The following is a 15,520-nucleotide window of genomic DNA, read 5'->3' on the forward strand; positions in this document are numbered from 1 at the left end:
AAGGTTAATTTTCTGGTCTCGCTTCAGTCTCCGCTCAACCGCCCGCATATGGTATAAAAGGTCCGGCTCCCATTTCTCTCCCATTCGCCATTTCTTGGTCTCGGCGAGAGCGCGTTTCCCCATTCCTTCCTCTTTGGATCTCTCGCCCTCCCCCTGTCGGCTTGGAGGAAGGGTGAAAGAATCCTAATCGCCGTCTTCGACGAGGTCAGCTCTCGATTTCTCCAGATCTTGACTGTTTTCCGCTGCCAGATCTTGTTTTCCCGTTTCTGATCTGCTCGATTTCGTGTCCTTTATCTGGTTTTGCATGCAAATATGAATCAGATGCAGTATACTTGTATTTGGTTGTGAAAATATTTTAGAACGATGGGTTTCTGAGATCTTTTCTATGGTTCGATCTGGAGGATCGTTAGGTTTTAGGGCCGATCGGGGAGGTTTGAGCGCCGGAGTAGGGTTTATAATGGTGGATCCTGGAACTAAGCTAGTTTTCTTGATTTCAAACTTAACTGGTGCACTGGTCGTGCAAATAGTAGGTGATGTACGAAGGATATTCGAGTTGATGTCTAGATGTTGATGATCTGCCGTTAATTGCATCACTAACTTTCTTAGTCGCTTCTTGCTGAGAGTGGTGTATGATTTATATGAGGATTGTATTACTTGGGTTTTTGAAGTGTTAGGGATCAGTTTGCTTTACCATTGTTTGCCATGATGTTCTGTTCTTTTTTTTTTCTTTCAAAATCCAGTAGTGCAGTTTCTTTTAGTAAATTCTCTTACTAAAAGAAAATTTACACCATTCTCAAGATTTTCATCATTTCTTGATATTTTACTGACCGAATTCAAGATCCTACTCTTAGGAATTTATGGTGATTTTTATGGATAATTCGTAATTTTTTTCTTACTAGGTATAGCTCTATCTTAAGACTTTTGGTATTTCTCCTATTCATTGAGGTGTTTTTTGTTACGCTAGATCTATCTCTCTAGTCGTGATGATATATGACAGTTTTTGAAATTGTTCCTGAAATTTTCTGAATTATGATTTCTTGTCCTTGAAGAAGTAATCTCAGATCTCAATTTGTTATTTTTTTATAATTCCTACCATACTATGACTTTTACCAAGTAGAACAATTTTTAATAAATTTAACCTGACAAGTTATCCCTTTGAGTAACCACCTATAACTTTATCGTTCTTTTGGGCTAGACATGTTTATCATGAAGAAAACCTGCCAGCGGACTTGCTGGGTTCCAATGGTTGCTCTTGAAATGTTGTCTTGCTGGACTGCGGTGTTTTCCTTTAGTTTTGTCTAACCTTGTATTCGCTGATAGTTTCAGCTGCAGTGTCAATAAAGTTGAGGCTTAGACTCCAAAAGGAAACATAAAAAATAAAAGTAATGCCCAGTATCTTTATGTTTATGATATTAGATCATAAGTCAGATAACAAAAATGTAATACCAATCTAATGGACTATCAGGTCCTATGAACCTTAGTTGCTAGCATTGGGAGCGAAGGTGGGTGCAGAGAAGCAGATTTTGAAAACACTTGATGTAAGGTAGTGCTGAGGAAGTGGGTGTGGATTTGAGTTTTTGAGAAAATTTTGAAGTGTGTGTGTTATCCTAAGTAGAAGATTCCTGCTAAAAAGTTCTTGTCTTATATATAACCACCATTATCCTCAATGTTTTGGTGGTATATGATCTGCAATTCATCCAGATAGCTATCAGCTTGATCCTTTATTTGTGGTCAATCAATGCACTAATTGTTAATAAGTATGTTGTTCTTTGATATTTTCCTGAAAAAAGTCTCAACAAACCAATGAACTAATCTGACATCTGAACATTATAATTTGTTTTTTGGTCCCTGTTTCTCCACCCTTACGTGTGGCTTTAGATAAGGTCTAATCAAGATCTTTCTCATCTATCACATTAGAAGGTTATGTTGTTAAGCACTTCTTAGCGCTTTTCTTCTTCTTCCTTTTCAGATATATCATAGAGGAATTGGTAGATCTTTTATCTTCTTCTAAGCTGTGTCTAAACCTCTATATTTACTTAAGTAATCAATAAAAATTTTCCTATTTAGTCTGCTTGGTGAATGTATTGGCAATTGTTGCATGACTCTGCAGCACTAATTATTGATCTGGTTATGTTATCCTGTTTTGTTAGGACAACAGAACCATAGCATATCGAACACTTGATAAATCTCCCATATCTATACTTGATTAATGATGTGAAACTTATTAAAGAAAAACTCTGAATTATGTTTTGAGAAGTCAAATAGATTTTTCCTTATGAATTAACTTTCTTACTTTTTTGAATTCTAAAAAATTGCTCTCTTCTTGGCATCCTCATTAAATTGCCATTTTTTTAAAATAGTTAGAACTGCAAGGTTTTCGCTTACGTGTTTCTTTGCTTTTGAAATGTCTGGTAATTAGGGATGAGTAATAATTTGAAATTATGCTCGGTTGCATTAGTGAATTCAAAGGCATAGAGTAGTCACCTGTGCCAGTTAAAGTTACATTGTCTCATGTGTAGTACCTCTGCAGATTATAGAAAATGGCCGATGCTGAGGATATCCAACCTCTTGTCTGTGACAATGGAACTGGAATGGTGAAGGTAAGTTAATTATTCCATCGTTGTGTGACATCTTTTTTCTTTTTTAAAAGAATTTATTTCTCTGCATGGCCTCGAACTGGCGTTCATATTTGTCTTGCCTTCATTAAATAGGCTGGATTTGCTGGTGATGACGCACCTCGGGCAGTATTCCCCAGCATAGTAGGCCGGCCTCGCCATACAGGTGTTATGGTTGGGATGGGCCAAAAGGATGCTTATGTTGGTGATGAGGCGCAATCTAAAAGAGGTATCCTTACTCTGAAATACCCCATTGAGCATGGAATTGTTAGCAATTGGGATGACATGGAGAAAATCTGGCATCACACTTTCTACAATGAACTTCGTGTTGCTCCCGAAGAGCACCCTGTACTTCTCACTGAAGCCCCTCTCAACCCCAAGGCTAACAGAGAGAAAATGACACAAATCATGTTTGAGACTTTCAATGTGCCTGCCATGTATGTTGCGATTCAGGCAGTTCTTTCACTCTATGCTAGCGGCCGCACAACTGGTTCGTATCATTTTGATTGCTCGCTTCTAATTATGCTAACATTTCATCATCATAATCTGTTAAACTAATATTGGCTGGCTCTTTTTTCAACAGGTATCGTGCTTGATTCTGGTGATGGTGTTAGCCACACTGTTCCAATCTATGAAGGATATGCCCTACCTCATGCCATCCTTCGTTTGGATCTTGCGGGTCGTGATCTCACAGATGCCCTGATGAAGATCCTTACAGAGAGAGGTTACTCCTTCACCACAACTGCAGAACGGGAAATTGTAAGGGACATGAAAGAGAAGCTTGCCTATGTTGCTCTTGATTATGAACAAGAGCTGGAGACAGCCAAGAGTAGCTCTGCTGTGGAAAAGAGCTACGAACTCCCTGATGGGCAGGTGATCACGATTGGGGCTGAGAGATTCAGGTGCCCGGAGGTCCTCTTCCAGCCATCCTTGATTGGCATGGAAGCTGCTGGAATTCATGAAACTACATACAACTCTATCATGAAGTGTGATGTGGATATCAGGAAAGACTTGTATGGTAATATTGTGCTTAGTGGCGGATCAACTATGTTCCCTGGTATAGCTGATCGTATGAGCAAGGAGATTACAGCCCTTGCCCCAAGCAGCATGAAAATTAAGGTGGTTGCCCCACCTGAACGGAAATACAGTGTCTGGATAGGAGGCTCCATCCTTGCCTCCCTCAGCACATTTCAGCAGGTGAGAATTTTTTTGTACTACACTGGATTTTGCCCCTGTGATGCCTGATATTTGGAATTGCATAGATAACCGATTGCTTTTAAATTTCATTTGCAGATGTGGATTTCCAAGGGTGAATATGATGAATCTGGTCCATCTATCGTCCACCGGAAATGCTTCTGAGGTTGCCCATGGTATGTGCTCTGTATGTTCTCTAGGCAGTTTTTTGTGTCATGCAATATCAGGTCTGGTTGAAATTGTGGTTTTGCTGGAGTATGTAAGAATTTGCTTCCGAAGTGGGTGTCATGAGAGGCTTTCCTGGTTAGAATAATTAAGACTGAGGTGCCATCTAGTATTTGCAGTGGCTTCTGTAAACACTATTGATCTTCTTTTCTCCTCTTATTTCTTATCTTTTTATATTCATATCTGGTCTCTGGTTGTGGCGGGGTTCTCATGACAGTTCACAGTGTCCTTTTTGGAGATTCTAGCTGGTCTGATACAATGCCTTCTTCTGTGTTAAAATAGTGCCAGTATGGTCCAAGCGAGAGAAGGATTGTTATCTTCTGCTCTTATGGCGATGCTATACTTAGTTATCTGGTTGAGGTTAAAACTCGCACTTGGGATGTCTGCTTGAAGATTCACGAGTATCATCTGATTATTGGGCATAAGAAATTTGCGTTGGGAGCAGAGGGGAGGATTTCATTCATGTCTATAGACAAGCAAAGCTTGGGATGGCCGCAAGAATATGTTACATTGCCAGCTTTTCTTGCTGGTATACTTTCAGTATGGAATTTTGGATTCCCAAGAACTATTTACTTGCCAACGAGTAGGTGGTTACAACCAGAAGAGTTATTTTGGTGCCCAGAGGTCCTCTTCAAGCCATACTTGATTGGAAAGGAGTCTCCTGGATTTCATGAGATTTGCACAGAACTCTATCATGAAGTGTGATGTGGATTTGGATATCAGGAAATATTTGTTTGGTAGCAGAGTGCTGAGTGGGAGATCAATCATCTCCCCTGGTCTTGCTGATCGTCTAAAGCCCCTGCCCCAAAGGGCATGAAGGTTGAGGTGGCGGCTCCACCTGAACTCAAGTACGATGCATGGGATGGAGGGCCCGCATAAGTGGAATGATCTAAACATGCTTTTCCGTCCTCATGTACATCCAACTCCATATCCTGAGGGGTAGCTGAGGGAGGCAAATGGTAGCTGAGGGGTGGCTGTTGGAGGAGGTGAGGTCGTGCCACTCTTAAAGATAACGAGAGTCAAAGTCTTGCTTTCAAGGTCCAGCTACAGAAACCTACAGGATAGTACGGGATGGTTAGAAAGTTAATGGACGATGATGACAGTGTGATGGCCTGATCAGCATGAGGAAGTTTATTTGCGGCCACGTGGCCAGCCTCACCTGAATATTGAACCTATGCATCCATCGTATGAGTGATAGTAGACATCCGATAGGAGTTTGGTTTCCTAGGGCAATGAGCAGCCTGATAGGAGTTTGCTTTCCTATTCGAAGTAGGCGACTCCTAATAGAAATAGGAGATCTGGGGCTGCTATAACTTTCCTAGGGCTACAAGAACCCTAGGTCATCTATATAAATTGGAAGCCCCTTTCCTCCATGACTCTCCACCACGAGCACCACCGCGCCTCCTCTTTTCTTTCTTCCTTTTTCTTCATCTTTCTTCCTTCAAACTCACCATTACCTAGCATTGTGCAATTAAGGTTTAGCAGATTCGCCTAGTGAAGTTTGAAAGTCTAAGATGGAAAAAATAAGTAAATCTTATACTCCTTACTAGTTTTCAAACTTGTAAGTAAATCTTATAGTTTTCGAACTTGTAAATAAACTTTATACTTCTTAATAGTTTTCGAAGTTGTAAATAAACTTTATACTTCTTAATAATTTTCGAACTTGTAAATAAACTTTATACTCTTTACTAGTTTTCGAACTTGTAAATGAACCTTATACTCTTTACTAATTTTCGAATTTATAAGTAACCCTGATACTCCTTATTAATTTTTAAATTTTCACATATTTTCTATGTTTATGATCTATATGAAAATATAAAAATACTATTAAATATGGATGATATCAATGTTTTCTTAAAATTAAGAATCAAATATACAATATTATAATACTCATGATTTATCGCAAAATAATAGTTTCTTGGTTATTTTATTATTAGTGACTTGATTATGAACCGTGAACTCAATATATATATAATCTGCATTTGTGTTATTAAAAGACCGTTTACATAATTGTTTCTTTGTTAATGATTTATCTATGAACTCTTGACTCTACGAAGCCATTTAATGCCTATCAACTTTTTTATTTATCTATGATATAAGAACATACGTTTTTAAAAGATATAATTTAAAAAAAATGACTATGGGCTCTTAGATAGTTATGTACAACCCTTGCCAAGAAGTCACGGTAGCTTGGTATACGGCTCTCGCCAGCAGGTTACAATAGCTTGGCATATGGCCCCGTCAGTGAATTATAATAGCTTGGCATATGACCCCGCTAGCTAACTACAGTTATTGGCATGATATTGATTACGATCCTGTCATGGGTATAAGATGACCTTAGCATTTAGTATGAGAGAATTATTATGAACTATGATATGAAAAAATGATAAATGATTTTTGACTTTATAAAGTTAGCATAGTTTATGATTATGTTTATGCACCGAAAAATGTATTTATATAATTTGCATAATTTATGCAAATGCAAGAGCATGATTGATTTATGATTATACTATTATTATGAAATATTCTATTTTTTTTTAATAGTAGGTATCTTCTCTGAATGATATATTGATGCATATACAAACTTATGTTTGATCCAGTAAAGTAGTATAAGGTTTACTTACTTACTGAGCTATGTAACTCATATTTTTCTTTTTATTTTTTCTTTTCCAGATGAATAGGGTCACTAGGAACAAAGGATGATTCAGGCTTGGAGTTCGTGCTAGCAAGCTTGGTAATTTTGTAAAATTTTTTAGTATTTTTAATTAACTATAAAATTGCAGTTGATGATTTTTTAAATTTCGAGGTCATGAGTTTTGTGTAACTAATTCTGGATTAGTCGCTCTGAACCTGCTCTTGTTTACTTATTTAATAGTGGATTTGGATCATTTTATTATATTTTTATTTGAGATGGATTTATATATAAATTATGCTTATTGGCTTTATGCTTGGCTATGTTAGTTTCAATAAATTATATAATGGCTTAATAACGTGTCCGAAGGTCTGACTTACCTCTGTAGAATTATCATAGTGAGAGTTTTCCATACTAATAGGCTTTTTTTTTTTTTTTTTTCTTTTTGGGGTAGGAAAGGCTCGTTATAGGCCCCGGTTGCTGTACAATGGGGGCAAGCCCTCCCCCAATCCCTGGTCACTTGGCATGACCATCAAAGACGTGATCAAGTTGATATGCTTTTTGAATGGGAAAAGAAAAGAAAAAAGATAAAAACTAATGAAGCCTTAAAGGCTGGATACACAGGCCTCCTGTTTTTCCTAGATAAAAAGGTCCAATCTGAATACATTCATGGCTTTCCATGCTGTTTCCACTGTCTCGTGAATCTCTCCTCCAACAGGATTGCACCTATAACAGTTTTTTTTTAAAAAAATAATCTGAATATGCCTCAACAACGTTTGAAGAGCCGATGAGCTCTGAAAAAAGGTCAGATATGAATCACTTTGTATAAGCCCTTCTGCTCCAATCTATGTTGAATACCCGTCAAATTGGACACAATTTTTGCCACTAGTCCCGTCATACCTGTGAAACAATTTATTACCTCACCTGCTAGTCTATAGAATCAACATGGGATAGCCAGAATCAACATAAAATAGCCATTTTATTATTTTTTTATTTTTTTAATCATGAGACCAACGATTCTGATAATAAAAGGAGTATATCATGTTTGGATTTTTTATTTAAAATGGATACTCAAAAAAAAAAAAGGACTCACAGCAGCTAACTAAGATTATATTAGAGCGAGACAATATAACAGAAACAATAAAGTAGTTGTAGAAATAGAAAAGCAAAAAATAAAATAAAAAAACAAATGATACAATTTCAGCTCAACGAAGAACCAACTTGCCATCCCACATTAAGTAATTCATTTGCTCAAGTACCAGCAACATCAAGCTTCATTTATCAGGATAGGTAATTTACTTATTTTGTATCAGATTTTTGCATGCTTATTAAGCAACTTTACGTTACAGAAGTTGAACCAAAAAGAGAATAGCTGTAAACTTTCTGCAGCAACTAACTTTATAAAAAATTGCTTATTCATAAAAATTCTGATATTTCTTTCTCTCCAATACGATCGTGAAATGGTACCTATGAGCATCAGAACAACTGGTTGCACATCTTTAGAAAAATTCCTCTTCCTCCAATCCAAACATAATCCTTCATAAGTTCTGTATAATTATAGCACACCAGCTAAAAGACAGAGCTCTCCCCAAATGATAGCAAAAAAGTTATACTCCAAAAACAAATGGTCCACAGATTCGATAGAGTGGCAGCACAATACACATCCTCCAATATTTTTTCCAAGCTTTCTTCGAATGTTATTTTTAGTATTTAGTTGTTTTTTCCAACAAATCCATGAGAAGTATTTTACTTTAAGTGGCATTGAAAAGTTCCAAAGTGAGGAGGCGAAGTTGAACTTCACTCCTCTAGAATTAATAAACTGATAGTGGAATGCAGAGATAAAGGTTCTGCTTAGTTTCCAAATAATCTTATCCTCATCTCTCTCTACAAGCAAAGAGAGTAATTGATTTTTTTTTAAAAAAAATCTACAAGTTACTACCAATCCTCCAACTAGTTCCCAAAGGCAGATGATTTGCAACCATAACCAAAACAATTTTTGCATCAAAATTCCATAAATTAGCATTCCCATTATTTCTCTTGTGAACGCACTCCAAACAGAGTCCATTTAACATTAACATGTCTAGAACTACGTATCAACCGCAGGGTATCCTTCGGCTGGTATTCACAACCACCATGACAATATTTCCTCATCTAAAATACAAAATTGTGATCACAAATTTATTTAATTGAAAAACAGTAATTTTCCAACACAAAGGTCAGATTTAAAGCAACCGTCATATTAGACTGTTGAAGGCAAGCAATACAAAAGTCATCCAAAAGAATTGCAACACGACACGAAGCCTCTGGCGAAAAACTGTCTCGGTATCAGTCATCTTGCTTAATTTTGAGTGAACTGAATTGAATATAGTTTTGATGCCTGCAAACTAACAAAAGAAGACCATACGAACATGGCAGAATCTAAATTGCATTGCTCCAGTCATGAAATTCATGTTACAAAACTGTTCCTTTGTACAGCAGTAACTTTACAATTCATCATGCAGTGAGTCATCAGGTCCAGCTATCAAATGGTATAGCACACCCTCATCTTCTCACAGTTCTCACTGGTTCAATCAACAAATGAAGACCAAATCCCTCACTTAAAAGAATAACCATATCGTCGCCGATCTCTCATAAAGAATGGGTGTCGAAGGGCCTCTCGTGCTTTCAGACGCTCAGCCGGATCATAGCGGAGCAGCCCTTGCAGAAGATCAATCAAATCCCCAGCAGAATGATCAACATGCTGCATTACCAGGTTCTGAAACAGAAGAGTCAATTATATGTAGACCACTGGGAGATAATTAGACCCTTACCCAAACATTAAACAGTGAAAGGTATCATAAAGACAAGGGCGAACAAAATTCTATTCACGCTTCACAAATACAAGAGCAGAGTAATACCAACAAGTTACCTGGAGGCGAGGCAACTTGTAAACTGCTCTCATGCTTTCATTTGACGTTGCCCCTTCAGGCCAATCCAGTCGCAGTCCTCGACGGAAATACTTCTCAGCACGTTGGCTGTGAGAAACAATACAATAAAAGCAAAGCTAAATCTCATAACCATGGATTCATACACCACCGGAATGGGACGGTACCGACAGTACCATATTGTCCCAAGGCGAAACCAGCACCAGTATGGGTGCCGGGATGCCAAACGCATCCATACCGCTATATACCAGCCATCCGCATAGATGGTACCATACACACCATACCGATCAGCACCAATGGTTTTTCATTCTTTTTGGTACTGACTACTGAGTTTCGGTATATATTGACAGTACCAGTACTGTAACAATATCATACCATTCCGATAGAAAAACGGTGTGGGGTTTGGTACTCATATTTAAAACCTTACGACAATCAAGCATTTCCCTGACTATTTAGAGTCAGATATATGAATCCTTATTCATCAATCATGTAAAATTTACATCAAAACATGTAATAAAGTAGCAGAATATAAATGCATCAGAAAAGGGAAAGAACAACTTATGGCTCTTACTCAGCTCTAATGACCATGTGCTGTGGCAGCGGGCCTAACACTCTCTCCATCATAGCTAGATGCTCCAAGTTCTCATGGGTTTGAAAGAGTGCCTCTCCCTGTTTTTAACAAAGAAAAGAAGTAGACATAATTGGAATTGTTACACAAGCCTACCCTATATCATCTACCCAATGCAGATCTCCGTCAAGTTCTATACACTCCATCCCATGATACAAGATATATAGAAATAAGGTCCAGTAATTTGGTAAGAAAGACTATTCAGTCAATTCTAGCATCTCATTTTGAGGCCAAGAAACTTCATCTCAAAATTACAATAATGATAAAACTTTATGCATGCAAGGAACAATCCTTTTAAGGTTTTTAAGCCTTAAAACAGCAAGAAATGAGTAACAAGCAAATATCAGAATACCTTTTCTAAATAAAATATATCTCCGACTTTTCACCCTTCCAATCAAGATACCAAGCACCATGTTTGGACACAACACTACTTTCAGGGCTATCTTGTACCTGATTGCTTATGATTGTTAAAATTCAAAGCAAATAAATTTTTTTGGACTTTGATCTACCATAAGTGGTGCACAAATGCCCCACCATGCTATACTTCTTATATCCTATATGCTTGTACAAGAGTTAATTAGTAACCAACTAACCATTGATTCACCTAATGAGAGGAAAAGCACAGCAAGACCACATCTGCAATCTTTACATGCTAGGGAGGAGGGACCATGAATCACCATTAAAACTGTTTGCACATATAAAAATTGTTAGGCTCCAATTCAATCACGATTATCCATGCTCATGTGGATAGAACTGCAATGCATCCAAGCATCCGAGAAATTATAGCTCAGGAGATCCGCACTGCACATTAACTATTGGCCTTTGAAAAGAGTAGAGTTATAATAACAACTATTAGGTCCATTTGGAGGAGAAACTGACACAAAAATATTTGTCCACATGCTAAATCATAAATTAGGGCCATAGCTCACATATCTCCAAAGAGGAAGGAACACACATACAATATTTAGCCTTTCAAATGCTCAATTCTTCATCACACCAGTTCCATCTATGATTTCATCAGCACATAATCAGTCAAAATTGCATGTTTGGAAGGAAGGAAAGAAAGTACAGGTTTTAAGTTATTTGCAAATAATTCTTCAGGGACGATTCATGAGACCCCAACCCAGGCCACTAATCTACACATATCCACCTCAAACAACAAATACCTCATTTTCCATCAAAAGACACCACTAACTTGCTAGAGAAATTCTAGCCAGTACACCAGCAGGTTCACAACGCAGTCTCCAGATTTTGTAAATAACTAATTATTAAAATCACAATGAAGTGTATGGACAATGATGAACTGAAACTACTGATTATAAAATCACGATTATAAAGGTCATTGCAACTTTGCCCTGTATATCATCAAAACAAAGCAATCATGAAGTTATAAACTGAAACCAAGGATACAAAACTTGGAAATAAATGGCATAAATGACCTTTTCTGAAAGAAAGAGGAAAAGAAGTGGGGGAGGAGAACTTACCGAGCAAAGTTCAACAAGAATGCAACCCACACTCCACAAATCACAAGGATAGTTCCATCCAAGTCCTTCAAAGAAGAAGTAGAAGAATTATGATGATGATGATACAATAACAATAGTTCCCTCATTACAGACGCAAATCAACAAAAGGGCACAAAATGTACCAAACAGAAATTTATCATTAAAAAATACCGAGAATAACTTCTGGTGCACGATAATGCCTTGTTGACACCACATAGTTATGATCTTGATGTTCAAATGTTGTACTCCCAAAGTCAATAAGCTTGATGGCACTAGACTTTGGCAGATTCTTAAAAAATGAGCCATCCTTAGCTGATCGTGTCAGAAACTTCATGGACAATAACACAAAAAAGATTAGACAGATTGAATACACAAACACAGAATCAAACAACTGCATGATTCAAATCCTCAGAGCAGCTGAGCAGGCATGCCAGAAGTAGCAAAAATGCTGTCAGGGATCATGTTGTCTCCTGAAATATTTCATGCATTAAATCACGGGGTAAAAATACATTTTAATTACAGTTAAAAAAATGTACCTTATAATCAGGGACCTTAATATACTCTGACGACACAAGAAGGATATTCTCAGGCTTCAGATCAGTGTGAATAAGCCGTAAGTCATGCATAACTGAAAGAAGCAGAGAAGCAATATGAACCACTCGACAGTGAAATCAATAAGGCCGTGTTATGACTAGCATGCACATTCTTAAAAGGAAAACATTTGTGTTTCTTTGGATAAACAGAGTAATGAATAAATAATTGAGCAACAAGAATCCACGATATTAGTTTCTTAGATAAAGTGCTTAAGAGGAGGTAATAGAGCAAGAGTCAACCACATACATGCTACAGACTCCAAAAGTTGTCTGCCAAACTCCTGGACCAGGTCAATGGGAAATGAACGATAGCTGTTCCTCCGGAGAAAATCATATAAGCTTGGTCCAAGCTTCTCAAAGACCTGTTATAACCATTTAAGACAACATGCATGCTTTAACTCTGCAGTACCAGAAATCAGAAAAGTCTAAAGCCACCACAAATAGATTAAATAATAAATACATATATACTTACAATACATATATGATTACGATAGTCAAACCAATTCCGTAATTGCACACAGCTGCAGGATTAAAACCACTTCTGCATATTCATCTTAAACCCAAAGTGTTGCAGGGATCGACAAATTTAGTGGAACATGACTGCCTACCGTGTACCACTGATGTCAGCTTTTGCAAGCCTCTGAAGCACATCAATTTCGATCATTGCAGCTTCCCGATATTTTCGAAGTGAACGCACAATTTTGATAGCCACTGCTTCTGTCCTTTCCAAGTCCAAGCATTCCACAACTTGTCCAAATGTTCCTGCATGATTTACAATTCATACAAAGTAGACATATAAATCAGTAACTCTATATACTTTATTTTGAAAAATTGAAAATTAAGGTCCGTGCTATTTTCCTTTTAGGAACCACCTATTATTTTCCCTAGAACCTCTCGTATAAGCTCAAGTTCCATCTCTTTGTATGAAGTTCAAACTCGGTCCAATAATTTCAAACCATTGGAGCATGTGAAAACCAAGAGATAGAACAGAAAGAAGAACGAGATTATTAAATACTCATATAGCACAGAAGGATGGAAGAAAGAACCCACCTTCACCCATTTTGTTGAGTATCCTATCTGCAGAAGTCAATCGCAAAAAGAAAAATGCCAGTGTCAGGGCGTGCAAAAAACTAAATTGGTTAAACTATTTAGGGAAACAACATGGAGAAGAATAATGCCAGAAAATTATGAGAAATCTGCCAAACTAAATGATGGTCAAACAGTTGCATAAACCAGCAAGATTTAAAAATAATAAATTTTCACTCATATTTTTAGCTTGGACTGCATTTTAGAATACTCAAATTAAAAAGTAGATATTTACTTAAAACCCAAATGGTCTAACAAGAATTGCATTTTTTTAAAACTGCCAAAGAAATAAAAAGAAAAAGATATGAAAAGCAAAACTATAATACCAATAATATGTCAGGAAAAGAATTTAATTGTAAAAGTGCAAGAAAATCCTTTTCTAGAAAAATTCAATATTATTGATCTATGTAGCTTGCAGGCTAATACAACAGCAATTTGTCATTCTGCCCATTGATTCCCTCACTGGTAAAGCTTGCATCAAAAAGAAGGGGAAGAATCAATAACAACTAAAAAGGGCAATGTGGTTCGCGATTATATTTCCAATCAAATGAGGGAGGAGAGAAGCAGATGAAATAGCAAGAACTCTGAAGCAACCATTCACACAAGTAACCAAGCAAAAATGAAGGGGTAATGAACAATTACATCTCGGGGTCAGAGTATCGCCAATTGCAAAAACATAATGGCCATCCTTGTCATCCAATCTCCATGGAGGAGATACCGGGCGAGGAACTGCAGTGGAGTAATATGAGTGCAACAAATGGTTTGTGCTAGCCCCATACAGAACTTCCTGTCCATGATATATTGTTGGAATGACCTACAAAACCAAGTCGGTCAAAAATTTTCACGCTTGTGATTCTCCGTGAGCTAAACAAACAAAATATCTGAATTGTCCTTCTTATATATAATTTACTCCGAACATCCCAATCGCATATCCAAATATATTTAAATTAAAGAGAAAACGACTTGTACCTCAAAAATTGCATTTTTATACGAAAGATTCACAAAAAGAAATAAAAAAATCAAATTGTTCCCATATTTAATTAGCTATGAGAAAAGAGATGGAAAATTCTTTCCACGATCTACCGCCCAGACTATGAAAATTCCCTTCCAAAAAATCACAAAAAGCATACAAAATCGAATTTTTCGCAATCAAGAAACGCCTGTGAAATCAATTGATCACTAAGATGAACGCAAGATTGAATCTTTCGCATGAATTTAACCTCAGATTCCCAAAAAAATAACAACAATATTTTTCTGAGATTTCCCAAAAGAGGAAAAGGGATCTACTAAACAATTCAGAGAATCAAAAATCAAAATTTAAGCTTCGAAAACACGAGCCGCCGAGAAAACGATTCAAGAAAGAACCGACATGTATTGAAGGAGACAGATCGAAAAGGAAAATTAGCCAAGAAAAGGGTGGAGGATACCCTGGGAGGAGCGAGAGGAGGGGGCACGTCCCAGGTGAGCCGCGGCCTCTTCCTGGGACGCTTGTCCATGGCCACGTGCCGGTACTCCCCGACCCATTGGGCCTCCATCGCCGATCGAAACTTAATCTAACATCGAATCCAGATGCAGAAGGGAGAGAGAAGGAAACGGAAAAGAGAGATTGGGAGAAGTTAGGAGAGAGAAGGGAAGGTCCATACCCTAGTCGGTTCCTGTCCAGGCCAACTATAGCTAATTTTAAATCTCACAACCAATCTAGCCTCTTAGGCTCAGTTGGCTGTAGAGCTTTTAAAAGTAGAACTATATGAAATAGAGCTTTTATAAAAATTATTTTTTGGTACAATGACGGCTCACACTCAACGGGTGTGAATACGGTCAACAAGATTAGAAAATAGAAGACTACATAAAGGCACAGACACTGACCCGTGGCTCACCCAAAAAAACTCCTAGAGTGGTGGGTTACATAGGAGGCAATTTAGTCTATAGTATCATTGGCCTCTCTGAATACATGCGTGACCTAATAGGAGACACACTCTCCCAGCAATCTGCAGGCATTGTGGAGCAGCGGCCTCCCCTCTGTACCATCTTTCCGACCCCGAATCTACTCAATCACCGTGGCCGAGTCTCCTTCGAGAAGAATGTAATTCATGTCCAACACCCGCCTCGCATAGAAAATGC

The 15,520-nt window shown here is 37.6% G+C and overlaps 2 protein-coding genes across 2 annotated transcripts; one reads left to right on the top strand and one right to left on the bottom strand.

Annotated features, from left to right (window-relative positions):
- Positions 1 to 4,214, top strand: LOC103696476 (actin-101). The gene is made up of 5 exons (XM_008778129.4): positions 1 to 204; positions 2,531 to 2,600; positions 2,712 to 3,105; positions 3,199 to 3,812; positions 3,909 to 4,214. Exons 2-5 carry the CDS (start codon positions 2,541 to 2,543, stop codon positions 3,972 to 3,974), a joined length of 1,134 nt encoding a protein of 377 aa, XP_008776351.1. The 5' UTR covers positions 1 to 204; positions 2,531 to 2,540; the 3' UTR covers positions 3,975 to 4,214.
- Positions 4,215 to 9,067: 4,853 nt separating this feature from the next.
- LOC103696481 (serine/threonine-protein kinase AFC1-like) lies at positions 9,068 to 15,112 on the bottom strand. Its single transcript, XM_008778139.3, has 12 exons — positions 14,827 to 15,112; positions 14,042 to 14,213; positions 13,364 to 13,390; positions 12,922 to 13,075; positions 12,786 to 12,834; positions 12,561 to 12,675; positions 12,257 to 12,348; positions 11,892 to 12,048; positions 11,703 to 11,767; positions 10,162 to 10,259; positions 9,575 to 9,680; positions 9,068 to 9,421 (listed from the first exon to the last, which is right to left on the bottom strand). The coding sequence occupies exons 1-12, from the start codon at positions 14,932 to 14,934 to the stop codon at positions 9,260 to 9,262; spliced, it is 1,305 nt and encodes a 434-aa protein (XP_008776361.1). The 5' UTR covers positions 14,935 to 15,112; the 3' UTR covers positions 9,068 to 9,259.
- Positions 15,113 to 15,520: the final 408 nt, after the last annotated feature.

The sequence above is a fragment of the Phoenix dactylifera genome, chromosome 12 (assembly GCF_009389715.1).
Source record: "Phoenix dactylifera cultivar Barhee BC4 chromosome 12, palm_55x_up_171113_PBpolish2nd_filt_p, whole genome shotgun sequence".
NCBI lineage: Eukaryota > Viridiplantae > Streptophyta > Magnoliopsida > Arecales > Arecaceae > Phoenix > Phoenix dactylifera.